General features: G+C 41.3%; 1 protein-coding gene across 1 annotated transcript; it reads right to left on the bottom strand.

Annotated features, from left to right (window-relative positions):
- Positions 1 to 94: 94 nt before the first annotated feature.
- On the bottom strand, positions 95 to 25,489 carry pcsk2 (proprotein convertase subtilisin/kexin type 2; the record flags this gene model as incomplete). Its single annotated transcript, XM_080036286.1, has 12 exons — positions 95 to 584; positions 5,839 to 6,066; positions 7,806 to 7,906; positions 9,378 to 9,593; positions 11,501 to 11,676; positions 12,255 to 12,343; positions 13,463 to 13,539; positions 18,733 to 18,770; positions 19,204 to 19,312; positions 19,590 to 19,703; positions 23,332 to 23,436; positions 25,295 to 25,489. 12 exons carry the CDS (start codon positions 25,487 to 25,489, stop codon positions 95 to 97), a joined length of 1,938 nt encoding a protein of 645 aa, XP_079892412.1.
- Positions 25,490 to 27,873: the final 2,384 nt, after the last annotated feature.

Below are 27,873 nucleotides of genomic sequence, written 5' to 3'. Positions count from 1 at the left end.
GGAGATGCCGTGAGATTTGGAGAGAAGTTGGATCGAAATTGCAGAGAGGGAGAGAGAGATAAGAGAAACGAGTTGGCAACATGCAGATGGGCTTTTAGTTGTTTTTACTTAGCAAGCTCTTCAGACTTCTCTCTACAGCCTCATCCAGCTCCTCCTCCAGCTCCTCCTTTTTGGACATGGCGAGTTTGGACTGATAATCGCGCACTTTCTGGTCTATATAAGGGGCACTTTGTGTTCCGTGCAGCATGACAGTCCACTCCTTGAGGACTCCGCGCTGTGGCTCGTCTCCCTGGAAGCCCACCTCCAGGAGCCAGGTGCCGCGGGGGTCCTCTCCCCAGGTGTGGCTGGTCATGAAGGGCCACTTGTCGAAACCCACCTTGGAGTCGTCGTCGCGGGGCCGGCGGCTCAGCAGGATGGACTTGGTGCCCATGGGCGAGGTCATGTTGATGTTGAGGTCCCCGCGGCGGCTGGAGTTGACAGTGACCACCGCCTGAACGTGCTCCAGGTAGCGGACAAAGTTGTCCTTCCCCTGGCAGGCCTCAGAGTCGATGGTCAGCACCACCCTGTTGCCGGTTTGGATTTTACTAGAGAAGGAGAACAAATTGGAGCAAATTAAAACAGTGTTAAAGGGATAAAGAGGGAAGTCAAATATTTTAAAAAAAAGTTAAAAATAAATAAAAGTGTAAAATGAAATAAAAACTTAATATTGACAAAACAGCACCACATTTAGATGGATTTTGACATCCCTGTAGCTAAGACTGAGGCCTGGTAAAATACAAATTTTATCTTTCTGTGCACAATCAGCCTTGCCCTACTTTGAATGTCCAATTTAATACAGTACTTGACCTACATTTCATATGGAACCATCCATCCATAACAGACAATCAGGTCTCTTTTTGAAGCAGCTCCCTCATTGCCAAACAGCAGTGATGATTGTCAGGTCTGCATACTTCACTGTGTAATTTAGCTCTAGTGGTGCGTTTAAAATACCCTGCTATTTGGTTTACACTAAATGGCCACCTTTTATAGTTTGTGCCACATAAATTGCAGGTAATGTTCAAGCTGCCACCAGTTTTAAGTTTTTATTTTATGCCTGATTTTTAAATGTCTCAAATTATATAATGGTTTAATTTAGAAATTATAATTGATTATCATGTCAATGCCCTATTCTTAATTATAATAATAATAATAAGATAACAACGTTTTTTATGTATAGTATAGACCATAAAGAGAGTTTCTCAACATTATTATCACTACCTGCTTTTCTGCCACTTTGCTCGTTTGAGAGCCACTAAATACACAAAGGCTGCAACTGTTGATGTTTTTAAATATTAATTCAGCAACAATTATGTATTTAATAATCAATAAATGTTTCAAACTATGAAATCTATTCTTTTTAAGAATAGCATTACCAAACATTTAAAGATGTAGTGCAATAATGACCAGCTGCTTATTAGATAGATTAATACAATCAACTGACTAGTGTTTCTTTTTTCAAGTGTTAAACACGTGCATTTTGCCTTTTATATAGTTTGTGTATAATGTCATTGTGCACCACCTGTGAATCCTTTTCAGTCATTGAATGGATTATTTCACCTATTTTGTCACAATGGATTTGTTCTGAACAGAGTGTAAAAGCAGGCTAGCCCTGCTATTAGTTGTAGCTTTGTGGTGAAGAAGACATACTGCTGTTCCTTTCTGTTTGGGCGAAGGGAAGAAAGAGTGAGAACACAGCAGGGCAGGGGTGGTGGCCGAAAGCTATCAGGAGCCTTAATAACATTATTAGAAGCTGAGGCTGCACTGCAGGTGTTCAAAAAATGAGAAAGATGTGCGCTACAGCAATAACATTAAAACATGATTAATGGAGCAATATTCTGAGCACAGAGAGGTGAGTACAGCAGGAAGATGCTAGGGGCTGATGAAGGGAATTATTATTCCCAGAAAACAGATCAGTTCACAGTGGGGTGTTTCACATAAAGTTACACCCTAGAATGCATATTAAGACATATAACATAAACATAACCAAATATTCCACTGTTGCAATCATGTAGATTGTTATGTGTAAAAATAGTATTTTTACAAAGTTACAACTTGCTGCCCACTCTTTTTTGCATATGTATTACCAATATAAAGAGTCATTCATTCATTCAACCTTCATTGAGGTGTGACCCTCATTTCCAATGAGTTCAAGTCATTATTGCTAAAGTGCAATTATTCATATATGCTTATGATAATGCATAAGAAAATCCAGTGGTCAGATGTAACTAAGTACATTTATTCAAGCGCCCTACTTAAACAAATGTGTGTTGCTTGTACTTTATTTGATTATTTACATGTAAGCACCATGTACTTTTTACTCCACTTCAGGCTTTGTACTAGAGTATTTTCATGGTGTGGTATCAGTACTTCTTAAGAATGTAAATACATCTTCTTTTACCACTGACTAAATTTAGGAGTGGCTATTTTCAGATTTCACTTTTGAGCCCCAGAGCAGCAGGTGCACGGTTCCCATCAGATAGTGTGCCAGTAATTACAGCAGTCGGTCATAGAGCAGGCAGAGGGATGCGTCTGAAGGGCAGAACCAGTGGAGATTTAAAAAAAAACAGGGGGGGGGGGCCACCGTGTGCCAGTTCATCTGATAATGAAAAGTTCTCCTCCAGCTAAATAAGCCACAGCTTCCACATCAGATCAATGCTGAGCAGTGTGTTCACCATCACGGCTATGTTGGTCTTTATTGCTTTTCCCTGGCGATACACTATCATCAGAGGTGGGCTCGTTGTAATTATATCTCTTCTCAACCACAATAGAGGCAGAACAAGCCCCGCGGCGCTGCTGTGGAAACAGTGAACTGATGAAAAAATGTGTCACAGCCAGCGACAGAGGTTTCAACACACAGTAGAAAAAACATGTTTGAAAAAGAGATATGGTGTTTTTTTCCCCTCTTATAAATGCCATTTTTTATCCAGATATTTCATGGTTTGTCCATGTCTGAGCAAAGAGCCGATGCCACTTTATGCTATGGAATGCTTGATAAGCAGTAAATGCCTTAAATCACATCATCGCTGCACAAGAGGGCAACTCCTTTCCACCATGTGCATGTGATGACTTCAGGGATGTAATAAAAACCACATGACTCTTTGAGGGGATGCTCCTTCTCCATGTTGTCGGCTGCATTGAGTGTGGAGCACTGATTATGGACTAAAAATATGGAATTGCACTTGGCAAAAAAATACACAGACGTCACGTATTTAGGCTGCTTTTTAAAAATCTTCCTCCTACACAGTGACACTTTCACAATGCACGTGGAAGCTCAAGCCTAAGTCACACACACAGACACACACACACACACACACACACACATACACACACACACACCTCAACCTGGAATCCCTTTCTAGCTATCACTCAGTCTAATTGACATTGTTTCCGAGGCAAGCCTCGCTGGGCCATTTGCCATTTGCTATGCTCTAATTAGGGTGAATGAGAAGGAAAGCACCAGGCATCACACACAGGAGCTCAAGGCCTCAGGACATTTTGGATGGATGGAAAGCAGAGCCCTTGTGAGGCGTACAGAGAGGCACAGGGAAAGAGAGGAAAAGGAGGTCAGACTGGAAATCAAAGAGTGATAGAAGCACAGAGAAAAAAGAAAGGATCTTGACTCTTGAGTAGATATTAAGCAGTGTGGGTGGACACGGGGAGCATATGAAAAAAAATTAGATGGATTGCCTTAACTAGTTGATACTTCAAAAAGAAATTACATCTACTCCTTCTCCCTTGGAAAATGAGATATTGCAATTTTAAAATATAACCACTAGACACAAGACAACAGCTGCTATACTGCACAAATCCTTGCTAAACTGTACAAGAATATCCAGGCGACATTCAAGTTTTTACATCACATTTCTGTAAGATGCTCGTTACTACAGTTGTTGTGACGTTACAAAATATTGTTTGTAGGTACACATTTATTTAAAGCCACTACGAGTAAGTCGGCACGTTGGCGACACCTTTGAACAAAAGCGGTAGTATTATTACGACGCCAGCTGTCGTGAAGCTGTTTTCTAGCTCGTGCAGGCAGCGTGCAGGGCGTGCAGATTCAAATAATCAGGAAGCAATATGGTGCGTGTCCGTGTGTTGAAAACAAAGTGTGAGGTTACCGGACTCTTTTCGGCTCCGTGAGTCTATGGGTGACACAGCATCAACTAATGCCAGTAAGTGCTAGACACACCTGATTGCAATGAGTTGATGCATTGTCACCTCTCACGGAGCTGAACGAGTCCGTGTCCCCACACAAAGCGAATGAACGAGAGATGGCAGTTAGTTAGTATCACGATGAGGTAATGTGTTTATGTTGTAAATAATGACTATTTCAGATGAATAATGGTCATCTGATGATGCTGGTGAGGCAAAGTAAACTTTGTTTTAGTAGGCTACCGCTCATTCATTTAGGAGTAAACACTGCAGTCCATGCTGCAGTCTAGGTTCGCTGCGTGAAATTGTGTATACGTTGCTTGGCAACGCCCTCCCGCCCGACTATCACTCTCCCTTTTCGCTTTTCTTCATTGCATTTTCTTTTTTTTCTTTTATGGTTCAGCCCCGTTATCAGTCATTATGACGACAAACAACTGTCTCAAACAAGGCTCCCGCTCCCCTTCCCTCACCTGGAGGGATAGGCTTCTCAAATCGCGTAACTGCGCCACACTGAAATCTGTGACCAATACGGATATGTGACCATAGAGCATGCACGCGTGAACCGAAAATCGGACTGGGTGTACGACCAGATCAAATGCAGTAATAAAAACTATATAAAAACGTCTTTCTTTGCACTGATGGTCTCGTTTGCTGTTAAAGGTAATTTATGATTATGAGAGGAAACATGAGGCTGTTTAAAAGATATTTAAAAGTTACTCGTTGCCGCTTTAAAGCAAGACCATGTTACTTTAGTGAGCAGCTTCAATGGACAGGCATGTTTTTAGTTGAGGGGAATTTTAGATGAATTAATTCATTTCATCGCTTTTTTTAATTTATCAAACTGAAAACGCATCTCAATTTTCACCTCCAATCAAAACAATAAAAACTTATCAACAACCTTTCCCACAATGTTGTTGTTTGCCGTAATCTGTTGTGCTCACATGTCAAAAGAGTGAGGGATTAACCAACTAACAGCACCTTTCAGGTTATCAGTCTTTGTCATTATAAATCTGCAGAACCATCAGAGCAGCTAATCTAAATAATACGTGGTTATGAAGTGGACTCTCCCATCGCAGATGTTTTATTGAATTAGGCCAATTTGGGAATGCCCAGTAATTAGATGAGTGTGTCTCTTGTGCACAGCAGTTTTTCACTTCCAGCATCTTGGTAGGGGATGTTTGAAATCGTAGGTTGTGTATAGTGTGTACATATAATATGCGGCATGTATCATTCAAAAAACCTAAAGCCATAGTGAGTAACTTTTTCATATAAATTAACGTCACTTACATTCAAGCCATCTGCAAACAAGTTGACACAAGGTTGATTAAGCCTATCAGCTCCACAAAACTCTCTCTCTGTATTTCTCAGTATGGTAGCAGCTACAAACTGGTGTCACCCACTGACACTTGCGCAGGAGCTCCCAAAATAGTCCCAAGGGCCTAAGAAATGTTTCAGTTGTTGATTCTACTGCTAAGGAAAAACCTGGGCGTAGAGCAGATGGTATAAAATCAATTTGCGATCACTGAAGGCTTACCTCATGTATGGATGTGCATACAGTGTTATTTTAATTAATAAGAATTCCTCAAGGGGGGCAACAGAAGATATGCACTATAGCTTTAAAGTGTGTAGAATAGAAATGTGACTCACTGGTTGTCCTGAATGGATCCGGCTACACAGTGGAAACGCTCAGGTACTGTTTTCCATTCCCTGGCCATTTTCACCATGCCCCCGGCGTCCAGCACGCCGTAGCCAAACAGGTGGTTGAACTCGAGGCCCACACCGTTCCTCCTCCACTGGTGGACCTCGTCATGAAGCTGGTTCCGCTTGGAGGTCAGGACTGACAGGTGCTGCATGTCTCTCCATGTCAGGTCTGGGCTGGAGTGAGCGAAAAAAAATGCCATTAGAAATAGTAGGCACAGGAGGAATAAATTAAAAGCCACCTGTTGTGCAAAATGCACTTTTCCATGGTTTTTCCACATTCATATGGGTCCTAAGTATGACCAGTGTCTCACAAAGTTTGAGAAAAAACAACCCTGAAAATCTGTGTTCCAAAACCCCAGTCAGATTTCTTTTACCCATATGTTGTAACTAGGGGAGAAGACACCGGCAGTTAGATTCAGTGTAAATCAGAGCACACTGGGCTTTTCGGAAGGTGGGACATAAAGATACAGGCTCTTAAACAGAGCGTTTCAGAGAGAGGTTTAAAAAGGGATTCAGCAATGGCAATCTGAAACATATAAAAGTTTTTTTGGATACTACACCCTGAAGAAAGTTTCCCAAATTACCATTTTGAACCTGAACATTAGAATGATATGCAAACTTTAAAGTATATATAGTAATTTATAAAGTAAATTAAAAGTTTGGCACAAATGGATTAACATTTTTTCATTGTGGTTTTACCCAGACTACTTGCTTTCAGTTATGTAAACACCATAGTGTCTGCACTTTAAGCCAGATGGTTGCCTTTGTTTGAGTCTCCCTCCGTTATCTCGGCTGTGCATAGTGACAGCTTTGTTCAGATTCAAGTGTGTTTGGGCAGTAAAAAGGCAGTATACGCTCGTCCTTACAGCCCTGTGGGTTATTTGCCCCCGGACAGGGTGAGCATCCGCTTCTCCCAATAGCGACATCATTATTGTGTGTGCAGAGCAAACAGGGTTTCTTTACTCAACTTCACTAGCTGGTGTCAGTTAATGGCAGCAGAACGGTGTGCGCCCGCAATGGGAGATATTAAGCATGTGAGGGAGAGGCAGCGCTCTCTTCTGCGAATTGAGGAAGCAGCATTTATCTAGGTTCTACATTTGTCATATTGGTTTTAACTATGTGTGGGCGGGTTTACCTAAGTGGCATATGTTTTCAGTGATTTTTCTGGTCCACCAGGAACAAGCTGTTCTGAATGCAGAGGGATTATAAAAGAAACTCCAACTTGTACTGCAGCGTCAATAGGCCGTGATTAACCGAGTGGGTTGTAAAACATCAATTGTACAAGCTTTGGTATCACTATATTAGCCTACATGACATTTAGTTGAGATAATCGAGCACTGCAGTGTGTTTCATTATTCAGCACAGTGTCTCTGCTGGATGCATAATAAAATAAGTGATATATAAAACATAAGCTTTGAGCCCATCCTAATAGTATATGAACTGTATTTTTTTGTAGCTTTGCACTGAGATATGAAGAGCAGTGGCAGCTGATTCTGTACTTTGTTGTCAACAGAATATGAGATGTTTCACTTTTCATTTGGTTGATATGAAAAATAAGCAGTTCTATGAGAAGTGGAGAAATGATTCGTGCTTCAAAAGAGTTGACACACACACAGATTAAATCAGAATGAAGGATATGAGAATAATGGAGATTGACTTGGGGGGATCAAAGACTTCAAAGTGATACAAAACGCTCAAGGTTGCACTTCAAAAGAATAATCAGCTCAGAAATGATGAGCACAAAAACAGTGTTCTTTCAAGTCAAATATGTTTTTGTGGAATCAGACCTCACCAGTATTTTCTTCAGTAAAGATGAGTCAAATATGGAGTGACATAATATTGTTTTATACAGAACAGTCCATCACAATCACAATGTGTTGCAGGTGTGTGGAATGGGGAATTAAAAGACATACTTAGCCTCAATGGCCAGAGCAAAGACGCCAGCTGCTTCTGGAGCCGCTGCAGATGTTCCAGAGTGACGAAGCGTACAGTTTCCATACAGGTCTGTAGTGGCCTAAAACAGAAATAACACAGGAAAAATAAGAACAAGAAAAAGCATGTATTGTATAAGTGACTATATGAAAAATATACGAGTATGGGGAGGATTCCTATAACTAAAAACCTCCCCCCATCAAATTTAGCCTACCCAATCTTTATCAAAAAGAACCAAAACATAAACCTTTGCCTTTTCCGAAATCCTGCCCTGCTACAAAAATGTTTACAACAACTATTTACACAAATATTCAATTAATAATTTCCTGGAAAGCGTTTTCAGTTGAAGGAAATCTCCTCCATCAATACAATTATTTTTGGTTTAACAACAAGATGAAAGGACAAATAAGAGTGCAGGGCTGAGCTGTTACGTACACACATCAGCAGGGAAGTTATGTTTATATTTTCTGAATAAGAACTTCATTATTTAATTGGGTCCTTAATTAGAAATGATAACAGATTGACGGGAATTAGAGGTGAACCCCTCGGGAAAATCCGTGGCTCTGTAAACAGCCAAAGGTGATTTGCATAATCACTAACACAAACATTCCCGCCTCTGTATCCTGGGAAATTACTTTTACACGCGAGCATAGTATAGACAGTCTATTTATATTAATGTGTTTGTGCATGCTAGGATAGAGGAGCAATCATTTTCTAAATCCTACCCATCATGGTTGGGTATTTGTCCTCAATAACAGGAAGTGAGCATCATCTGTTGTGCGTCAGCTATCAATTTTTTTTCCTGTTTATTTTCTATTTCCAGTGAATCACCCAATTTCTTTTCAGTGATCACTCACTTGAGACACAATTATCAAGGTACATTTTAAAATAAATCGCCATTTGCCAGTTTGAGTTACAGCACATTAGTGTATGCTACAGTTAGCCACTATATTCATGTTGTTGTATAACTAGTTTGCCTTGTTACTTTCCTTTACACTCATACAGAAAAAAAAAACACAAAGCACTAAGCTAAAATGCTTTACTTTGTCATGTTCAAAGCATTTTCTATCAGTACTTATAAAGGATGACCATGTTTCCATTTAAATCTTTTCCTCCTAACAACACATCCACTATGTCTAAAATGCCTCGATCAACACAAGATGGTGGTTGCTCCTGTGATTCAACAGCAAAAGGATGTATGTTCATGTCTAGGAAAGCTATCAGAGAAGAGGCTATTCGTCCACCTGAGCTTCCATTTTATTCCCAACCCCGCAATAACAGTGTAACAGCCTCCAAGGTTTCATCCCTGGTCTCAATGTCCTGCACGGGCATACTGAAAAGAAGCTATTAACGGTTTATCATCTTTGTATGAGGATGTCTTTGAAAAATATGTGATGTACCAGCAAGCATCGAGTCATCTTTGAATGCTAAAGGTTCACCCAAAGCCCACCTGTCGAAATAGACTTTTGTTAACCACAAACATCTGAGGTCATTCCCTTTACAGTCATGGGAAACATACACTCAACATGCAGTAAAAACCCAAACACACTCACCACGCCAGCCTCTGGGTTCCTCTTGCGCCCATTGCTGAAGGTTGAGGCCAGTGTGGAGGAGCAGCTCTCATCGTACAGGGCGGTGCGTCCGTCGTTGATGGCTGAGTTGATGGAGATGGTCCACATGCTCGAGGCGTAACCATCGCAGTTGCAGTCGTCATAGCTACCGCCGTCTCCCGATGCCCACACGTAGATGCTGCCTTTTCCTCCGCGCCCCTAAAAGGTCATTGTGATGAAAGATGTCACAGTTCTCCTCATCCCCTAGTGGAATTCTAGAAATGAGAATTGGGAATTTGGGAATTTTCACCTGACTGTCACTTTAATTATGTACATAATCTAACTCCAAATGAGCAAAAAAATGAATCAATTATAAAGACAGAGGGTGGGAGGTTTGTTTTGTGTGGAAGAAAGACAGATATGAGTCAAATTGGTAGACAGGATAAGAACAAAAAAAGAGAGCACACATTTGAGTTCTGCACAGGTCCACAGTCTTCTGTCAAGTAGTATTTACATGAATTCCTTTCCAGAGCTAAACAGATAACACAAAGACTGCAGTAGCACTCCTGTCAAATTGACCGGTTTTAAGCAGTTTTCTACAGAACTGCTAACTCATCCTCACGCAATCATAATAACCCCCTCCCTTCAATCCTCAGTAAGACCACCAAGTGCAAAGTAGATGTCTTCCTTTATAGTATGATATACGTAAGAACAGAGCAAGGAAAAAGTTTGAAGTCTGAGGGCAATAAATTACAGAATATGGATGCGATCATGCAATTTCAAATCTATTTCTTAAGAATGGGCGTCAAATAGAATACATACAAGCGTATGTACTGTATATATTATCTTTTTTAGACGGAGTGCCTTGAGACATGAAACAACTGAATGTGGCTCCTAGCAGACAGCGTCCTATTCACCCAATGCTGCACCTGTTTCTACAAAAGGTTTCCCCACAGAACAAAGGATCAGGTGGAGGAGGATTGACAAGTTCTTCCCTTCTTGGTGCTTATTTTTGTCGCTCTCTATTTGAATCGCAAAGACTGGTTTGAGCATTGTTGTGCCCACCTAGGAGCTTCAGGCCTTCTGCCTTGTGTACCCGCACGATCCACACAAAGTGCTTTCATTTTGCACAGCCCATGGTGCTATTTATTTCCATTATCAGTAGCAATTTGCAAGTCCACACAGTCGTGTTTAAGATGGAGAATCAAAGGCACTCAAATGTTAATATGCAATAATGTGCATCTTAATTTGAATGGTACATCATTCCCAGCCTACACAGTAGCTCATGTGAGTGATCATTAGAATCTAAGAGGGGGATCGCAGAGTGGCTGCTTGATTAGTGGTGTTGACATGATCAGAGATTACCGTCTCAGCTACCCTACCTGAGACAGGTCATTTTAGAGCACTCCACACCTACTAGCACACAATGCATGATGATTAATCAAGCAAGTAATTGGCGGTGGCTTGGTTAGCATGGCACCTCTGTGTGTGTCTGTGTCTGTGTGTGTGTGTCCAATAAGATTGCCCTTCAACCAGAGGGCTCACAATTTAGCCCCAGTTGGCGGGCCTTGTGGTGTCCATATGGAAGACCAGAGTGCCTAATCAGCTCCAGAAACCCTGAGACCTTTTTTTTGCTTTTTGGGGGGGCAACTGTTTACTAATTAGAAAACATTTTTCTAGTGTTGAGAGTAGTAGTAGTAGCACACATTAGGTAAGCTATGAGGGATTGAATGCTCAGTGCCTGGTTGCATCCATTGCCTCTAACTGGCAATTCCTAAATCAGTTTCAACAAAACAAATGGAGCAACCTCGTTGTGCATACCTTTTCATATTTGAATAAGTAGAGATTGGTACCCCCATGAGGCTGTTTGGTTAACAGACATCAGTCCAACCAAAATACAGCCCGATGCTAGCAGCAGAAGTGCTCTGAGCTAAAAGATAACATCAATGTCACAAAGACAAAGCGGGGGCTTGGAAACCATGGGAAAAAAATTGGCCATATTGCATATTTTTAAAACGTCCTTAGCAAGTTCAATGAATCGGTTACTTTTTGGCAACCTTTGACAACACAATGTAGTTTGACCTTACAAGGTAACCCTCAGTACAGCAGGTGGGATGTTGCCTTACCTTGTTGACGCCATCGGCCATAGCCTGCAGCGTGAGCTCCCTGGGTCCATCCACCGTCTTGCCGTCATCAGTTGGTCCCCAGCTGGCACTGTAGATGTCAATCACCTGTGGCATGTGGCTTATAGATGATGCCTCAATGATGTCAGTCATAAAGGGCTGGTCCAACATCCTGATACCTGAATAAGCAACAAAAATGGTACATTAAAATGTGCATTATTGTTAGTTTATCTTATTGTTACTGCTGCTGGCAAACAGTGTAGTTTATGTAGCCACAAAGGGCTGTTCATTCAACGTTGACAATATCAGTTTCAATGCAACTTATTTATAGCATCCAGATTCTAGAGCCTGCACACTAGGAAGAAAGTGGTGTCAGCTTCGTAGCAGCACACAAATCAAGGAGTCAATACTAATTTTCTTATTCCTACTGTGGACCTCCCAGAGCATGATTCCAAGAAAAATCAATATGAAATGGAAACATGGAGCTGTCTTTGTCCTTTTGCAGTCTGGATTCTATACTGACCTCAGCAGTAATTCTATCAGTAGAGATATACTAAAGAATGCTACACCTTGCTTCCACAATTACATATTGTACACATGATGCATACAGTATTTCCCCCCCCCCAACAAACTCTACCTTGGATCCTCTCATTATATCATCATCGCTACTGTTATTTTCTAATATCGATGTCGGCTCATTGTTATTCCCCTCCCTCGTCCAAACTGCACCTTTAATATGACACACACACACACACACCTGCCACCTTGGAGTTGTAGGCGACTCCCACACCGCAGATGTTGTTGTTGGCTGCTGCAGACACCTCGCCGGCACATCGTGTGCCGTGACTGGTGGCAACAAAAACAGAGACTACATTTCAGAGGATTTGCATTAGCTTATAAAGGATGTATCGTGGGTTACGTTTGAGATTACATTTCTGTGAAAAGATACCCCTGTTTGTCTTGCCTACACGTCTGACTAAAAGGAGGGAATTTTTATCAGTAGAGGTTTTTCCTTAACCATAAATCCATAAAGCCACAAATCAATTAAACACTGAGCATTAACCCTCATTAATTCTGTGACCTGAAGAATATCAGCTCGTGGAGAGTCTGCAAGATCCATCAATGCATTATTTATCCTTCATTCATCTGAGTCCGACTGTATGCGTTTGCACATTTGCAGTGTTTTCGTGTGCACCCTGTGATGTGTGTCTATATCTCCATCCATCCGCTCCCCACAGGGACACTGCAGAGAGTCAACCCCTCGCTCCCAGCATGCTTTGCTACAGACAGGCAGGCAGCTATTTATAACAACCAGCTGATTAGCCGGCGAGTTGTGCCCTGACAGTCAGCAACTGCTTCACTGGCAAACCCAAATACTCCCTTCTCACTCCCACGCGCACACACACACACGCACACACACACACACACACACACACACACACACACACACACACACACACACACACACACACACACACACACACACACACACACACACACACACACACACACACACAGCTGAGCAGATGGAGACACAGTGGAAGGGGGCGAGGCGGAGAAAGAATACATTTTGTCTTTGTTCCTCTTGTCGACATGTGTTGCCGTGGCAGTGGATCACCCAGTGTGATTGGGAGATGGAAGGCAGATAAGAGGTTATCAGACTGAGGGTCGCCATTGTGATCACTGTGAACCTTAAGAGGAGAAACTAGACTTGTACTGGTCCTCCTTTATCCACCCTTCCAAGTGAGCAGGTTAAAATAGGCTTTATGTTTTCACCATTGTGTGGTGTGGTGTTGTAATAGCTCTGTTTATACCGCACCATTATGTCTTAATGGAACTGTGTGGAGAGAAAAATCAATAGACGGGGAGCAGGCTGGCTTCGGGGAGAGCACACACAACCCACACACAAAAACACACAGAGTACACGCGTGTTAATAAACAAGGGGTCGGCAAGGTGAGCTATACCTGTTGAACCAGTCGTCGGTGTAGCGTGGAAACGGGTACGGGTCATTGCTGCTGAAGTCATAGCTGGCATCGGCGTTCTGAAAGGGACCAAATGAATGCTTTTACAAAAACAACAACATGGAGACAGAAAAACAACAGGAGAGGGATGCAGAGGGGGAACATTTCACGGTGGAGTGTTGACCTCATCACTGCAGGAATGATTTTGAGGTTTTTTTTTTCTCTCCAAAACATGCTTTTCGAGGATGAAATACTGATAGTTATACGAAGGTGCCCATTGCTATAACCAACTCAATTTAAAGTAGTAGTTCAAAATGTAAGGGAAATACGCTTATTCAGTTCATTGCCCAGTGATAACACTTGTATGTGCAGTAAGAAGCTTTAACCAGCCATGTTTATCATTTTTAGCTTAGCTTAGCGTTAACCGAAGACAGGGGGAAACAGTTAGCCCAAAAGCTAGACAGTGAAAAGTTGAAATTTCCCAAAATGCCAAATTATTATTTACCAAACAAGACATTTAAGTTGCAAGGCTACATTTATAATGGAACTATTTTAGAAGAAGTTTACACAATGTCAGCTCAATTGTTACTGCAAATTTTTACTCATCTACAGCAATACGTGATCACAGTGGGGATTTCAAGCGGAGGAAATGATTGCCCCATCACTGCCAGCATTTAATTCCACATGGCCAAAAGTAATAGGATCAGAACAAACAGCAGCAGAAAAGCAGGAGAAAAAAAGACACACAACTGCTAGAGAGATATAAATGCAGTCCACAGGACATGTCTGAAGGACACACACACACACACACACACACACACACACACACACACACACACACACACACACACAAAAACACAAACACACAGTAAGATTTAACACAGACATTGCTCTTTCTTTAACACATTTCCAAAGCATTATCCAGGCTATAAAAGTCTGCTATCTACCCAGTAACGTGTGCTTTGTGAGGTCATAAGCATGGAGAAGACACCTTTGTATCCATTAGCGATATAATTGAACACATTTGTATCAGGCTAGATAGTGTTTCCACGCACCAATCTCAGCCCGTGTTGACTGACATTTAGATGAGATGACTCAGTCAGCCACAACGAGAAAGCAAAAGCAAAGGCTCACTGACCCGGCGGAGAAAACACCGTAATTATCACAGTGTGGAGCAGGTAACAAGTGGAAAATAGAAATGATTTTGGCGACTTGGGTTGCATGATGAAGTGGCTGTTAGAGAGTGCTTTATACCTCTGTAATTGTTTAAGGAGATGTGAGAGCGATGTGAAGATGGAAAGTAAACCTAATAAAAAATGTCCTTTGTAATTACTCCTTTTTCTTTCTCCTTTGCTTGTTGTCTCTTTCTTCTCTGTTTGTCTTAAAAACGTATAAAGGAATAGTTCAACATTTAAATTATTTTTTTTAGCTTTTTGCCTCACTCTCCCCTCACTCTCCGGCTCAGGAAAAGTGGACAGAAACCATTCCTTTAACTGTGTGTTCATTGTTTTGATGAATAAATGTGCAAATGTCGCCCCAGGAGATTAGCTTATCTCAAACACTAGTAATCAAGGGGAGCGTTAGCTTGCCTCACCTGACAGTCAAAACTGATACATAAAACGAATGACTAAACGCCAGAGAGTGAGGCAAAAAAGCTAATAACTAAAATTGTAGAACTATTCCTAAAAAAAATTGAACAAGTGGCACAGCACAATCCGTCCAAAGTCCAAAGAATAGGCTTGGAAATTGGCATTCATAAGATGCAGTAGAACATGTTTTGTAAAGGGGAACATTTCGCTCCCACACAGGTTTTTGTGCTCACGTCATAAAGTATATTTTCTCTTCTTTTTTGTTATTGTTGTTTTCATTACATGGAGTGAAAAAGTGCTGAGCAGTAACACGTGTCACAAGGGAGCATGTCTGCTGTGCTTCTAAAGCTCATATCTTCCTCAATCAATCAGACTCTGCTCTATATCTCCTGTGTCCTGTGAACAAACCAGGGTCACAATAATGGATTGCTGCCAGTGTCAGCTACCTGTTCTTTTCCCCCCGGCAACCTCTGGTCTGCTCACCGTCCTCCCAGCAAATGGCTCTTGGGAGAGCAATGACTCAAAGCTGCTACAGTGTCAAGGTTGGTACGAGCGGCAGTAAAGAGGCAGCAGATGGATTTCACTCATATACTGACGATAGTATAGAGAGATATCCAGCAAGTTTTGGTTCTGATATACAACCCAAATTCCGAAAATGTTGTAGGTGGACTGACAGAAAAAAGTACTGGTAAGCAGGTGGGTACATTGGTAACAACCCTATGATGACCGTAGTGGCAAGAACGGACATGGAACAAATGAATCAGTTTGATATATCTAGTGTGTGGCTGATGAGGGATTGAGATGCAGGTGAGAAGATCTAAAGGGCATGGAAAGTAAGTACATTTCAAGTTACCTACATATTTCCATTTTCTATCACTGTCTACATTTTATCCTCTCAAAGGAAAATATTATGTTCTTTTTACTCAACTAAAAAGCTGGAGTTATCTTCAGATGTAGATTATAAATATATTTTTTCAAAACGATATGTTCGAAATACTCGATTAAATTGAATTAATAAATGGACTTAATAAATGGTTCTCAACATGTGTGGCTTGTTAATAAAATCATTTTTAATTTTTCATCTCAGAGGTCTGTGAGTTGTAAGGACTTTCACCAAAGAGTGATTTCCCCTTTAGACATCTCTGATGACAAATAGTTCCTACTACTTCCTCTCCCACACATTTTCTCCAATGCCCTTAGCTTTACCTTGTGAGCCATAGAAGGGGGGTGGCCCGCTATAGGTTGGCAACTACTGAAATACACTTTCATTGCAGGACTATACTTGAAATTGGGAATTTTGGAACGTTGCATTGAAATGATCTGAATACTTATTCAAATACTATGGCAAATGTTTTTGAAATTAAGGGTGCAGCCTGTCTTTTTAATTAGATTGGTTTTCTTCCTGACTTTATTCTATATGTTGATAATGTAAGTGACTAAGCACAGACATAACATCCTCATGAATCTCTGTTGTGTGCCATTTATCATGCGATGGTTTTAATTTCCAGCGCAGTAGTTCATTTAAGGCTGATAACCTTATCTAAAAGAGCTAATGCAGGATTCCTGAATGATGTGACCTTGATGGAAAAGTAATTTGCAAGATGCTAGGTAAAGTACCACGAAAAGAAATGTAAAAAAATATCTTCAAAATAACAAATACAGTGAAGACAGATACTGTTTCCCAATAGATCCGATTTTGGAAAAACATAATCTTGAGTCATTTCTGTCACAGCGTATAATGAGCACACAACAATTGAAATCTATTACATTTTCTGTCTCCTCTTCTCTCTTAAACTCCCACTCTTCATCTCTCTTACAAATTAAAACAAAAGCAATAAATGAGATGGTAATGTGACATCATCAAATGTTGTCATGGAAACTTCCCAGGGTGTACAACAGTAGAGTCAAAATTGCAATGACATATTCCTCAGGGGCGGGGGGGGGGGGGGGGGGGGGGGGATCCAAAACCAACACAACATCTCTCTGCTGTTTTTACACAATTCTTTATCTTGACAGAACTGGGAAATTTTATTGATGCCTCCTAATATTGGAGCAGCCAAACATGATACCAGTATAAAGTGCTGGCAAGCATGGAGATAAAAAGAGTGATTGAATAGTCATTCTTTTAACTCAACATCATCACTGTTTAATAAATGTATCCACTATATACAGTATATTGGCCTATATACAAATCAGGTGTTGACCACTTTTTTCATATACATTCTGTTAAATGAAAGAAATAAACGAAACCGTACTTTGCCACTTTATCACCTAGCGGTAAACTGTATGGATGTAATGATTTATGCAAAACACTCTTTAAGTGCTATAACTTTTGGCAGATTAACGTGCCATGAAATTGAACTGCCAAGATAGACATTTCTCATCGAAGGAAACACCCAATCTTCTAAATAATTCACCATATCGAAATGTACCTTATGAGTTGTTCCGGTACGATTATTACTCCAAATGGCAAATCTTGAAAAACAAAAGGCACGCAATCCAAAAGCCCTTACATAAACTGAGATTTAGTTGGCCACAGCGGATACACACATGCACACCGAGATGCACAACCGCACAACCAATTTGAATCAGACTGAAAGAAGTGATGAACCTGAACCTTGTTGGTTATACGAAAAACCATGACTGTGGTAAAAAACAAAAACATGATTACGTGCACAGTGTCTTTCCCTCCAGCCCGTGCTCACAAAAACACACACTCTAGAACTATGCACAGCATGATCCTTCAATCCAGTGGAGTGTGCCCATGCATCATCACCCTAGCTCAGGCACTCAGTGATATTTTAGGTCAAGGCTCATCTCTGTTCACAGACAAGCAACATGCAAAGGGCAGGAACACGCAGCAATATATAGTGTATGTGGGGACATAAGCATACAGAAAACAAAGCTCCCATGCAAGCTGAATTTTAAAAAGGATCACACAGTGTGCACGTGGGCTGAGGCAAAACAGAGAGCAAACTGCATCGCTGGAATCTTTAATATCCCTTTGCAACCATTTATTAAAAGAATTACGTGATGAATATCTAAACCCCTGACATTTTCTTAATAAAATTCTTATTAAACAAGCATGGCCAACGAGCAGCGTGACTCACTCTTTCGCAACGCCTCGATTTCTCCGGATGATTTGCATTTGCACATCCCACGACACAATACAACAGCACGACGCAGTCACACTGATGAAACTGCTAAACCTAATAGTCGAATCAAACCGGGCCTTTCTGCATCTCCTTGTTCCATTTAGCAATCACTCTTGTCCTTTACGGTTTTTATCAGTATGCTGGAGATAGAGCATCACATTATGCAGCGCCAACTACCCTGGCATTATCTCTGCTTGTGACAGATCGGCCTGCCATTGCGCCTGCCACAGTGCAGTGTGCATTAACATTAAACAGCTTGGCTGGCCGTCTGCCTGTCTCTGCGTCCTCCAGGAATACAAGGAGACTGGGCAGCCATGAAGGCAACTCGGAAAGCACCTGTCACTGCCAGTGGCACCGCACGCACGCACACACACACACACACACACACACACACACACACACACACACACACACACACACACACACAATGCCTATGAAACCCACCAGCTGAACCCCCATGCATCAGTTAATGACAGCACTTGAAGGAGATGAATGAAAGTATGAAATGAAATCACCGCGAGTTACTCACATAATTGGATGCCAGGTCTGGATGTAGATAGTCGATGCCTGAAATGTAATTTTGACATTAGAATCAGTGATATGATTGAGCAAACGAGGATAGAGGATATGACCTCAGGTGTCTATTGCTATTAAAAGAGAGTTTCCTATTTATTCAATTGTATTCTTAATGACCCTTTAATAAAATATATATAAATAAAGGTTTAAGTCAATTATTCACCTTTTTTCTGGTTACATCATAAAAATGTTTATCATTACTGTATATTGTATATTAATCTATTTTTCTTTTCACGTGGTGATTTATAGAAAGGATTAAGTGCTTCCTTTTTAGTCGAGACACATCTACCACATCTTAGGCTGCACAAATGGAAATGTTAGAAAGTTTGGAAAGTGTTGACCTTTTGTTTGATAAGTGTTTTCCATTTCAAAGCGAGATGCACCTTAAATGAGAGAGTAAGAACGAGCAGCACTTTATACTCACCATCGTCCATGATTGCGACGGTCACTCCTTTGCCCGTGTAGCCCAGTTGCCAAGCTTCAGCCACATTAAGATCCAGCCCAGGGGTCCCATCTGCCTGGCCAGTGTTTATCTAATCAACAACAACAACAAACAATATGGAGATAATCCATGAGTCACGACATTCAGGTAAAGCCACCATTAGAAATGTTGGGGGGGGGGGGGGGACTAGGCGGCATGAACGAATGGCATGGACAGTATTGGCCAGGCTTATTGAAGAATGAATAACAACATAGATGCAGAATGTAGTGGGGAATATGTCTCTGAGTAATGAAGGTGGGAGAATGCGGCGGGGGAGTCTGCAAAAAGGTCAGGCGGCATTGGAGACAGCTGCTTGGCTGATTACTCACCAGATACCACTGTTTGGTGAACAGAGGGTCACTCATGTTGGTCTCAATGTCATTGAGATCTCTGTAGCCTCGCTTCTGACGACTGAAACCGTCTTGGTCGAAGACATTCTTCACCTGCAGAAGAAGACAGAAAGAAAATGGTTGGCAATGACGTCAAAATAATGTTTTCTGGAAAAGGTTTATACAAAGAGTGAAATGAAACATTGGAACACACATGTACGACTAGAAACAGGACTTCTTTCTAGAGGGGGGCAATATAGACGTGTGCTGCTTTGTGAACATGAAATCAGCAGAGCCAGCTGTGCACTACTGTACCATGAAGGCAGAACATTGTGTAGATCAAAAGCGGCTATTCTTTCCCTCCTAATCAGAGGGGCTGCAGCTGGAGCCCAGGCTTCCCAACTCACCTGCCACTAACAGCAATGGAGGCTCTTTTTTTCTCTCTCTCTCAGTACATTTTCAGCATTAAGCCACAGCAATTACGCTCACAGCGATGTGGGCTTGTGTGTCTTTGAACCATCACTAAGACACTTGGGCGGATGAACAGCTGTGTTTTGGATTACAAATGCTTCCCGAGAGCTGCCACAATAGCACCACAAAAAAAATGACATATAGAGTGCTAAATGTCTTCGATGAAATTCAGGTGCTTGATTATCTGGCGGCTGTCATAGAAATGACTGAGTTAAAATGACTGCTGCGTTTCGAAAATCGTGTCACAAAGCATACAATGCACTCCCAATATTTCTTTTTGCTTTGTCAGTAGTTGGAAAGTATGCCACGGTAGCCTATCAATTCAGCCGTTCCATTTTGTAATAACACCATATTCTCTGCGAGGTTGCATCAAATAGCAACCTTCACACAATTATAAACACTGAATTGAAGCTCTCATTCTTTGGTTGGTTTACCAAATGCAGTATGTGCCTCTCACCGAGCGTTTCATTTGAAGGTTGAGGTCCTTCCCTGTCTCTTTCTGTTTGTGTGTGATTGAGAATGTAGCCAACGTAGGTGTACTGGGAAGACATGAAAATGGACTGTACACACAGTACAAATAAATCTATAACCTTAAATGTCTCATTGACTTTAATTCAGTTTCAATAGCTGAATTAGTGGTTGTGTGTATACTAATGATGCTTTATAAAATACTGTATTTTCCAGAGTTTCAAAGCTATGTCTTTATTATTTGTGTTCCTATGGCCAAATGTAGCCTACCTCTTGTGCTTACCTTTAGCAAATGTCTCACTCTAGCTTGACTGAGAGAAAAGCCGGCATTGTCCGGTGTGTTTACCAGCACAGATAAGAGAGCAGAGCGGCACTTAAGATGGCCTTTTAAAATGGCCAAAGCCTATTCATCGAGGACTTTCTTTTATGGCATATACTCTAAGCAATCAGGACGCACACACACTGTAAAGCAACGCCTCAGTGAGTCCTTTGAAACGACCAGACGGCCCTGAGAAAGAATTGAAATCGCTACATTGTGCATACTTACCTTCTGTCTTTGAAGGTTTTACTTTGACATTGTGAAAATAACATTTGTTTTTAAGGTCCTTTTGGTCTCATTTGACTTCTGTCGTGACATCATTTAATTCCCACTCAAAGGGGGAACTACCGGCAAATTTTCTAGATTGTGTCTTTCTCTCCATCAATCATCAATATATTCCATTACTTGGCAGGAGGGCCCGTATTTCCCTTGAGACAGACTGTCACACACTGCCCACTCACAACATCAAACAGTGTCCAATGCACCACCATCACTCTCCGCCTTTGCCTGCTCACACAGCTCACAACGCTTCAGTTCACTTCAAATCAAAGAGCCTTGCTGCCTCTCTCCTGGCTTTCCCCCTCTACTCGCCCTCATGTGCCTTTTTAAGGGTCACGGGATGCTGCTCAGTCAAAGAGAATTCAATGTATTCATATTTTTTTTTGTATCTTCCACCCTCCTAACCCACTTCCTAAAATGCTTTCAAAAAGATTTCAAAACATATGTGTCTTATTATGTAAAGGCTTCAGAATGATATACAGGCAACATTAAATCTGACTTGCTGACTTCACATCCATTCCAAAGATGCACAGCAATCAATAAATGCAGTGTTGCGTGTGAGTCGAGCATCTGAATAGAAGCCGGCATCGAGAATGCAGAATATGCCCATGTCCTCGCTGTCTCACTTCCATTAGCTTGTATTAACTCGGTGGAGTGGCTCAAATTTATTTTTCATTAGCACCTTTCACAACCGCAATTAGAAAGGTTAGTTCATTGACTCTAGCAAGACCTCCACTTTCACCGGCTTCACCTGTGGACGGGGCTGAACACACAGAGCTCAGCACGCAGCCACAATGTTTTACTAAGATAAGGGCTTGAAAAACACATGCGGGTCCTTGTGTTATCCAGCAAGTTCATAAACATACAATTAATGCACAGCGTTTAATAATCCATTTCAAGCAAAACTACCAAACACTAGCTTGATCCGGCTTCTCAAATATGAAAAAATAACGTATATATTTATAAAAAGGCCCGTTGAACTATTGACCACCCAATTTACAATGAATTGAGAAACTAGTCAGCATATTAATAACATTAAATGAAAAGTTGAAGCCCTATTATGAAGCCAGGCAACATATTTTCTGCAGGTAATTATTAAAAATGACTATGTATCATGTTTAAGACATACTGTAATAATACCAGATCAATAACTGACCATAACGTATCATATACAATGCAAATAAACCTACTGGTAAAACAACTAAGCCTACTTTTTTTTGTGTATCGTAAAAAATGAAACATAACATTATTAAAAATCTAAAAATATCACCAAGAGACACGTTTATAAAAGACACCCGAGACTAAGTGATTCAGAGCTGGATGTTGAATTAGCAGTAATCCACAGGGTTTTGAGTTGCCCTGATGGGAACAACACAGTCGCTTTTTTTTATCTCGACTATAGACAGAAAGAAAGTCAGACAGCCCCAAGGAACTTAAGCTGTGATGTAGCTTCTGGAAGCCTCACAGCATCTCTTTAGTGTAGGCATATAGTAGGTACCAGACTATGGCCATGGTTTAAGCAACCATGTATTTAGCCCAACAACCATTGACAAACATTGTTTTTTGTGTCCTTGTACTCCACATATCAAACACAACTCATTACTGACCCATGGACCAGCGCTCCTGACACTGTGTTTGTTCACCAGAACATTTTCATAACACAGGAAATGGTCAGAGTCACCGTACACAATTGAATGGCATCAATAAAACGAATGATACGTACCTTCTTGCTTATTTATATATACTCACCTGTGGGGACCACAAAATGAATATTTACTGTGTACATATCTCGCCAATGTAACTACAGTTTGGGTTCCTTTTTTTGGTCATATTTGCTCATTTGTGAAACACATTATTGATTATAATGTATTGCCCTCTTCATTGCTGCTTCTCCCTCCATTTGACCTTTAATGGCCACTATTGAGCAACATGTCCATTCTCAAGAGGTTTCCTTTGTGTCATGGCATCTGTCCTGGATGAGCTCTGTTTGTTTTGTAGCCTGTACCTTTGTTTTCTCTGCATATCCGATGCTGTAATACATATTTAGATTTTTGCAATCTAGGTGCACCTATCTCATCATTCTCTACATGGATGGAAGCCTCAGTCGTGTCAAGTGAAAGAAGGGTAACCATGCCCCTCTAGGCACATGCGTGTACAGGAAACACACAGCGTGTGCTTCTCAGCTGGTTTATGTATGCTGCTTACCCTGCGGTCGTTCTGAAGCCGCTGTTTGCTGCGGGCACTGCGTTTGCTCCGCCTCTTGAAAGTGTCCTGAGGATAGAGGTGGTAAAGCCCCTCTCCGAAGGAAAGCTGGGTAGAGAAAAAAAAAGAAAAGAAAAAAAAACAAGAGAGAAAAATGGATCAGTAGCAGAATCGGCGATGAGAAAAGGACACAGAGGCAGCAATCAGAGAGTGTGTGAATTGCAGGTCAAACTCAATGTGGGAACAAGGGCGCACTGATTACGCCGGCTCTCACCGAGGTTCTATTTTAAGACACTGGAGAAACCGTGCCGGAATCAACCATAATAAATCACGAGACCAAGGGAAAATGAGATGCATCATCCAGAGCTCCCCCCCCCCCTGTCTCCTTCCCTCCCCCCAGAGCACTGTGCACAGATTAAAGACCCCCTTATGCTTTAATAAGAGCTAGGGTACAGGTCAGTCCTTGAAAATAAACGCTTTCAGATGCGCCTGTCAGATCCTATGTTGAAAATGAATTCTCACAGGAGCATGCAAGGATTATCCTTATCTTCCACTGCTCTTTCACTCTATTGTTGTTGCCAAATAGACAAAAGCTTTTGAATGTGAAGCAAATAACACAATAAAAAAAAGCAAATACTGCTCTTCCATTGAAGGCTATTTTATTAATCAAGGTTGATTTGAATATTAGCTGATAGCAGATCTCTGTCCCTCTCCTTTATCTCTCTTTGAGCTCACATTTGTATGCATGTCTTAGTTCGGTGTCCCGGTCCAGTTAATTAAGCAATAATAGAAGATCATTGAAAACGGCACAGACATTGTTTAATGGTGCACATCCCATTTAGACAAATATAGATGCCGATTACATAACCTGGGAGGCAGGGGGGGAAGAAGATGGGGGTGATCTAGTGCCAACAAGAAATGGAACTGACAATCACAGAACTGGTACACAACCCCACCTCACGGATATCACATTATGATGAGGTACAGATTGAACCAGGGTTTTTTTTTTATTATCATTGTGGAGGTTAAAAAAAGAGAGAGAAAAAGGAGAAAGAAAATCCCCATTCATAGCAGGGCAGACACGGCATGGCACAAACACTGACAGGGAATTATTTCCACTGGTCTGCCATAAACGTCTTGTTACCGCTTTTGACATCTTGTGATGCATGCTGCATTTATCAGGCTGTTTAATAAGGCACATTGTCTCAGGTGAGTAAAATGTCATGTCTGTAGAGAAGGCCACGTCAGTCGAGAGATGCAGTATGAATACACATCTGAGCGTGTGTTGTGTGTGAGAGATATAAAGATGTGCTTTAAAAACAATATGGCTACCACGTTACACAATGCAAGAGGTCAAACAACTCAACAAAAGGTAAAAAAAAGGCTCTCTTCATCTATACATGGCATCTATTGACGAAATCAACTATCTCAAGGATAAGATCACTTTACAACTTCAAGTTGTGAGAGAGACCCCTGCTGATTGTGTTTTTCTTTTGAAAAAAAATAATCTTTTACAATAAAAACAAAACAAAAAGCTTCCGCTTTGTGGGATATAAGATATGTCTAGATATTTAAATCAGTTTGGCAGCTTTGAGTCGCCAGGGGCCACACAGGGCAACAGACACTCGTCTGACCAGGGCCTTTGATTTTAGTACGAAGGAAGTCATCAAATTAAGCAAAAGTATAGACCAATGAAGTCAAAACAAAAGAAAAACTCAAGAATAATTTCGGTATCTTCTCTGCTAGACTACTTGTGTTGCCCTGCACCATATGTTTGACCATCACTGATAGCTAGACATGTTGCCAAATATGTGTTTGTGTAACTTAATCTGAGTAATGTGATTAGCAATGGTAAGTCATTTATTGGAGTATAGTTATCTCCAAAGAAAGGCAACAATTATTTAAAAAAAAAGAAAGAAAGCAATGCACATTGTGAATGTGACAATGTTATCCCATGCATCCCTACCTTCCGGGCACTCTGGAACCCATGTTGTGTTGCAAGTTGGTGCGCCTCATCCTCCTGCGCGTCTCCGTGCAACTGAACCAAGACATGGTCCGTCAAGACTCCTTCTGCAGCCTGCGTCGCGAGCAGCAACAGCAGCGCCTTCAGCAGCACCATAAATCCCATCACGGCTGTCCCATGGCGGGGAGATCCACTCATCGTGTCTCTGGATCTTACGGTGTCAAATGCCGCCTGTCTGTGTGCGGGATGATCCTCGTTATAGGGAAGAGGAGGAGTAGGAAGATGGGGACGTGAACGGGGGGGTGGAGGGTGTCGAGTCAAAGCTTTTGCGGGCGCATCTCCTCGTCGTCAGCTGATGAGACCACTGGAACTTGTTGTGGGCTATAATACAGTATCACCGAGGTGGTGTATAGCCGCTCCTGCTATTGTGGTTCGAGTGGGGGTCGAGCTTGTGTGTTGTGGACCAAACCTGCATCCTCAGCTTCCTATCTCTCTCTCTCTTCTCCTCCTTCTCCTCCTCCTCTCATCTGTAATTCATTTACCTTACTCGCTCCTCGGCTACTTTGTGCGCGTGACGTCGTACCAATGGGCTCCGGCGGGTGTGTCCCGCTGTTTGCTCCCCCGGATGAGCGACAGGGACACTTTTCAGCACCTTGGACAATTCCTTTCCCCATCGTCCTCTGGAGTTGATGAGAGTTATATGGATAAATGTCTGTTGGTGGCTAAGCTCTCATCTGAATGAAAAACACGTTCGCATAATATCCCCAATTTCCCACTTGTGTGCCGTAGCCAATACTGTGACCCTTTTTAAAGGAGTAGGATACCTTTTTAATATTTATACCCATACAGAATTGCTTTGTGGATTTCTATCGCACTATTTTACAACATAGTCTATTACTCAGTCAGCCTACTGTAATGTTTTTTTTTAATAAAGCTCCAGTTAAAGGATGTTTTTTTAACACAGATGTAGGCCTACTGATAATGTAATAATAACTATTACATAATGTAATAACTTTTACATTATGGGCAAAAAGTTTGTTTGAATTGGTTTTAAAAATTGGATTAAGTTCCTGGCAAGTAGCTACATAAACGTTTTATATTACATTAGAAATGGAGCAATTATAACGTTATTGGCAGTTACGGTATCGGCCGTTATTACATTATTGGCTGCTACAACATGACATACCTCAGTTGTGCAGCCTGGCCCTAGTTGTGAAGTGGGATGTAAGAATAGACCCACTAGACTTTAATTGGTCATTTGGATGTTAACAGCAGCATGAGAGAAGCCTGCACACCCTGCCTCTGACAATCCCCACTCATTAAGGGCATTCCTCTTTCTCCTTCTTCCCTGCTGCTTTATGTTACATCAATGACATACAGCGCTGCTATAGAGTCACACACAGTGATGTGAGAAAGTGAGAGTGATATCGCAAATGTACCCTTATACAGACAAGGTTTGGTGAAAAAAGACCACATACTGTATGATTTCTGCTGCACAGCCTTTAGTTGGTACTATGGCCTTGACAGTTTGATGGTGTTGGGAGTTCTTCTAATAGAAGAACTCAGCAAGCTCTATGACAAACAGAACTCAAATTAGCACTTGGACTGAGGGCAGCACGATTTTTTTGATTTTTTTAAACCAACACTGCTGTTAAATCTGCTCATCTGTCATGTGTTCTGTTGGGCCCCTAATACTCACACTATCTAGAAAGAGGATGCATGTTGCCTATCCAGATATCTCAAACATAGTCTTGAACAAAAGTTTTTATTTATTTTTTTTACAAAAATGGTCTTGCTCATCCCAGTTCCCAAAATCTGAAGTAGCAAATCAAGTATGCATAAGTCTATAAAATAAAAATCTTAAAAAAAAACAGTTAAAACTGTAAATTCAGTGACGAGGAATCATTCTTTTTCGTGTTCTGCACTCTTACCAGTAAACGATTTCACTTGCTCAGTGGAATTTGACATATAATCTACTTGGGGAGAAAACAAAGGCCTCATAACAAATGCATATGCATATTTTATGACCCCTGTTTTGCATCAAATCAGCATAGTGGCGCATGCTGTCACATGCAACGTCAAATTTTACATAACATTATCTGAAGGGTTTGGTAACGAGGGAGCACAATAGCACGTGGCTCAGCTCAGTTATCACAGAAGTCTGGAAAATAATGAAGGAGGTTTTTATTTTTCTATAAGTGGATCCACTTTACTAATCACTGTTTCCATGCTCCCTGCAGTCCTCCTCCCACACTCCTGCAATTCATGTGGCCCAGAGATTATTTATTTAGCTTGGTCAAAACAGCATAATTCACCCTTTCCCATTCTCCATCTATGCACCATTCTTCCGTACCTTCCGATTGATACGCAGTCATAGTTTGGCTGCTGATTCACATTTACTTTATCCTCTTTATCAAATATATGTGGGAAAACCTGTAAAGAAAAGCTACCGCATCTTCTGCTTTTAGACAGTAAATTGGTTTTCTGACGGATCACTTCCTATGTACGTATGTTGTGAGAGGAGTGGGGAGTGGGGGTTTGTAAGCATTTAAAGTGGTTTCATCTCCCAGTTCCTTGAAGTA

Source organism: Ammodytes marinus (genome assembly GCF_949987685.1).
Source record: "Ammodytes marinus genome assembly, chromosome: 11".
Taxonomy (NCBI): domain Eukaryota; kingdom Metazoa; phylum Chordata; class Actinopteri; order Uranoscopiformes; family Ammodytidae; genus Ammodytes; species Ammodytes marinus.
Note: the sequence above shows the minus strand (reverse complement) of the source record. Positions and strands in the feature narration are given on the sequence as shown.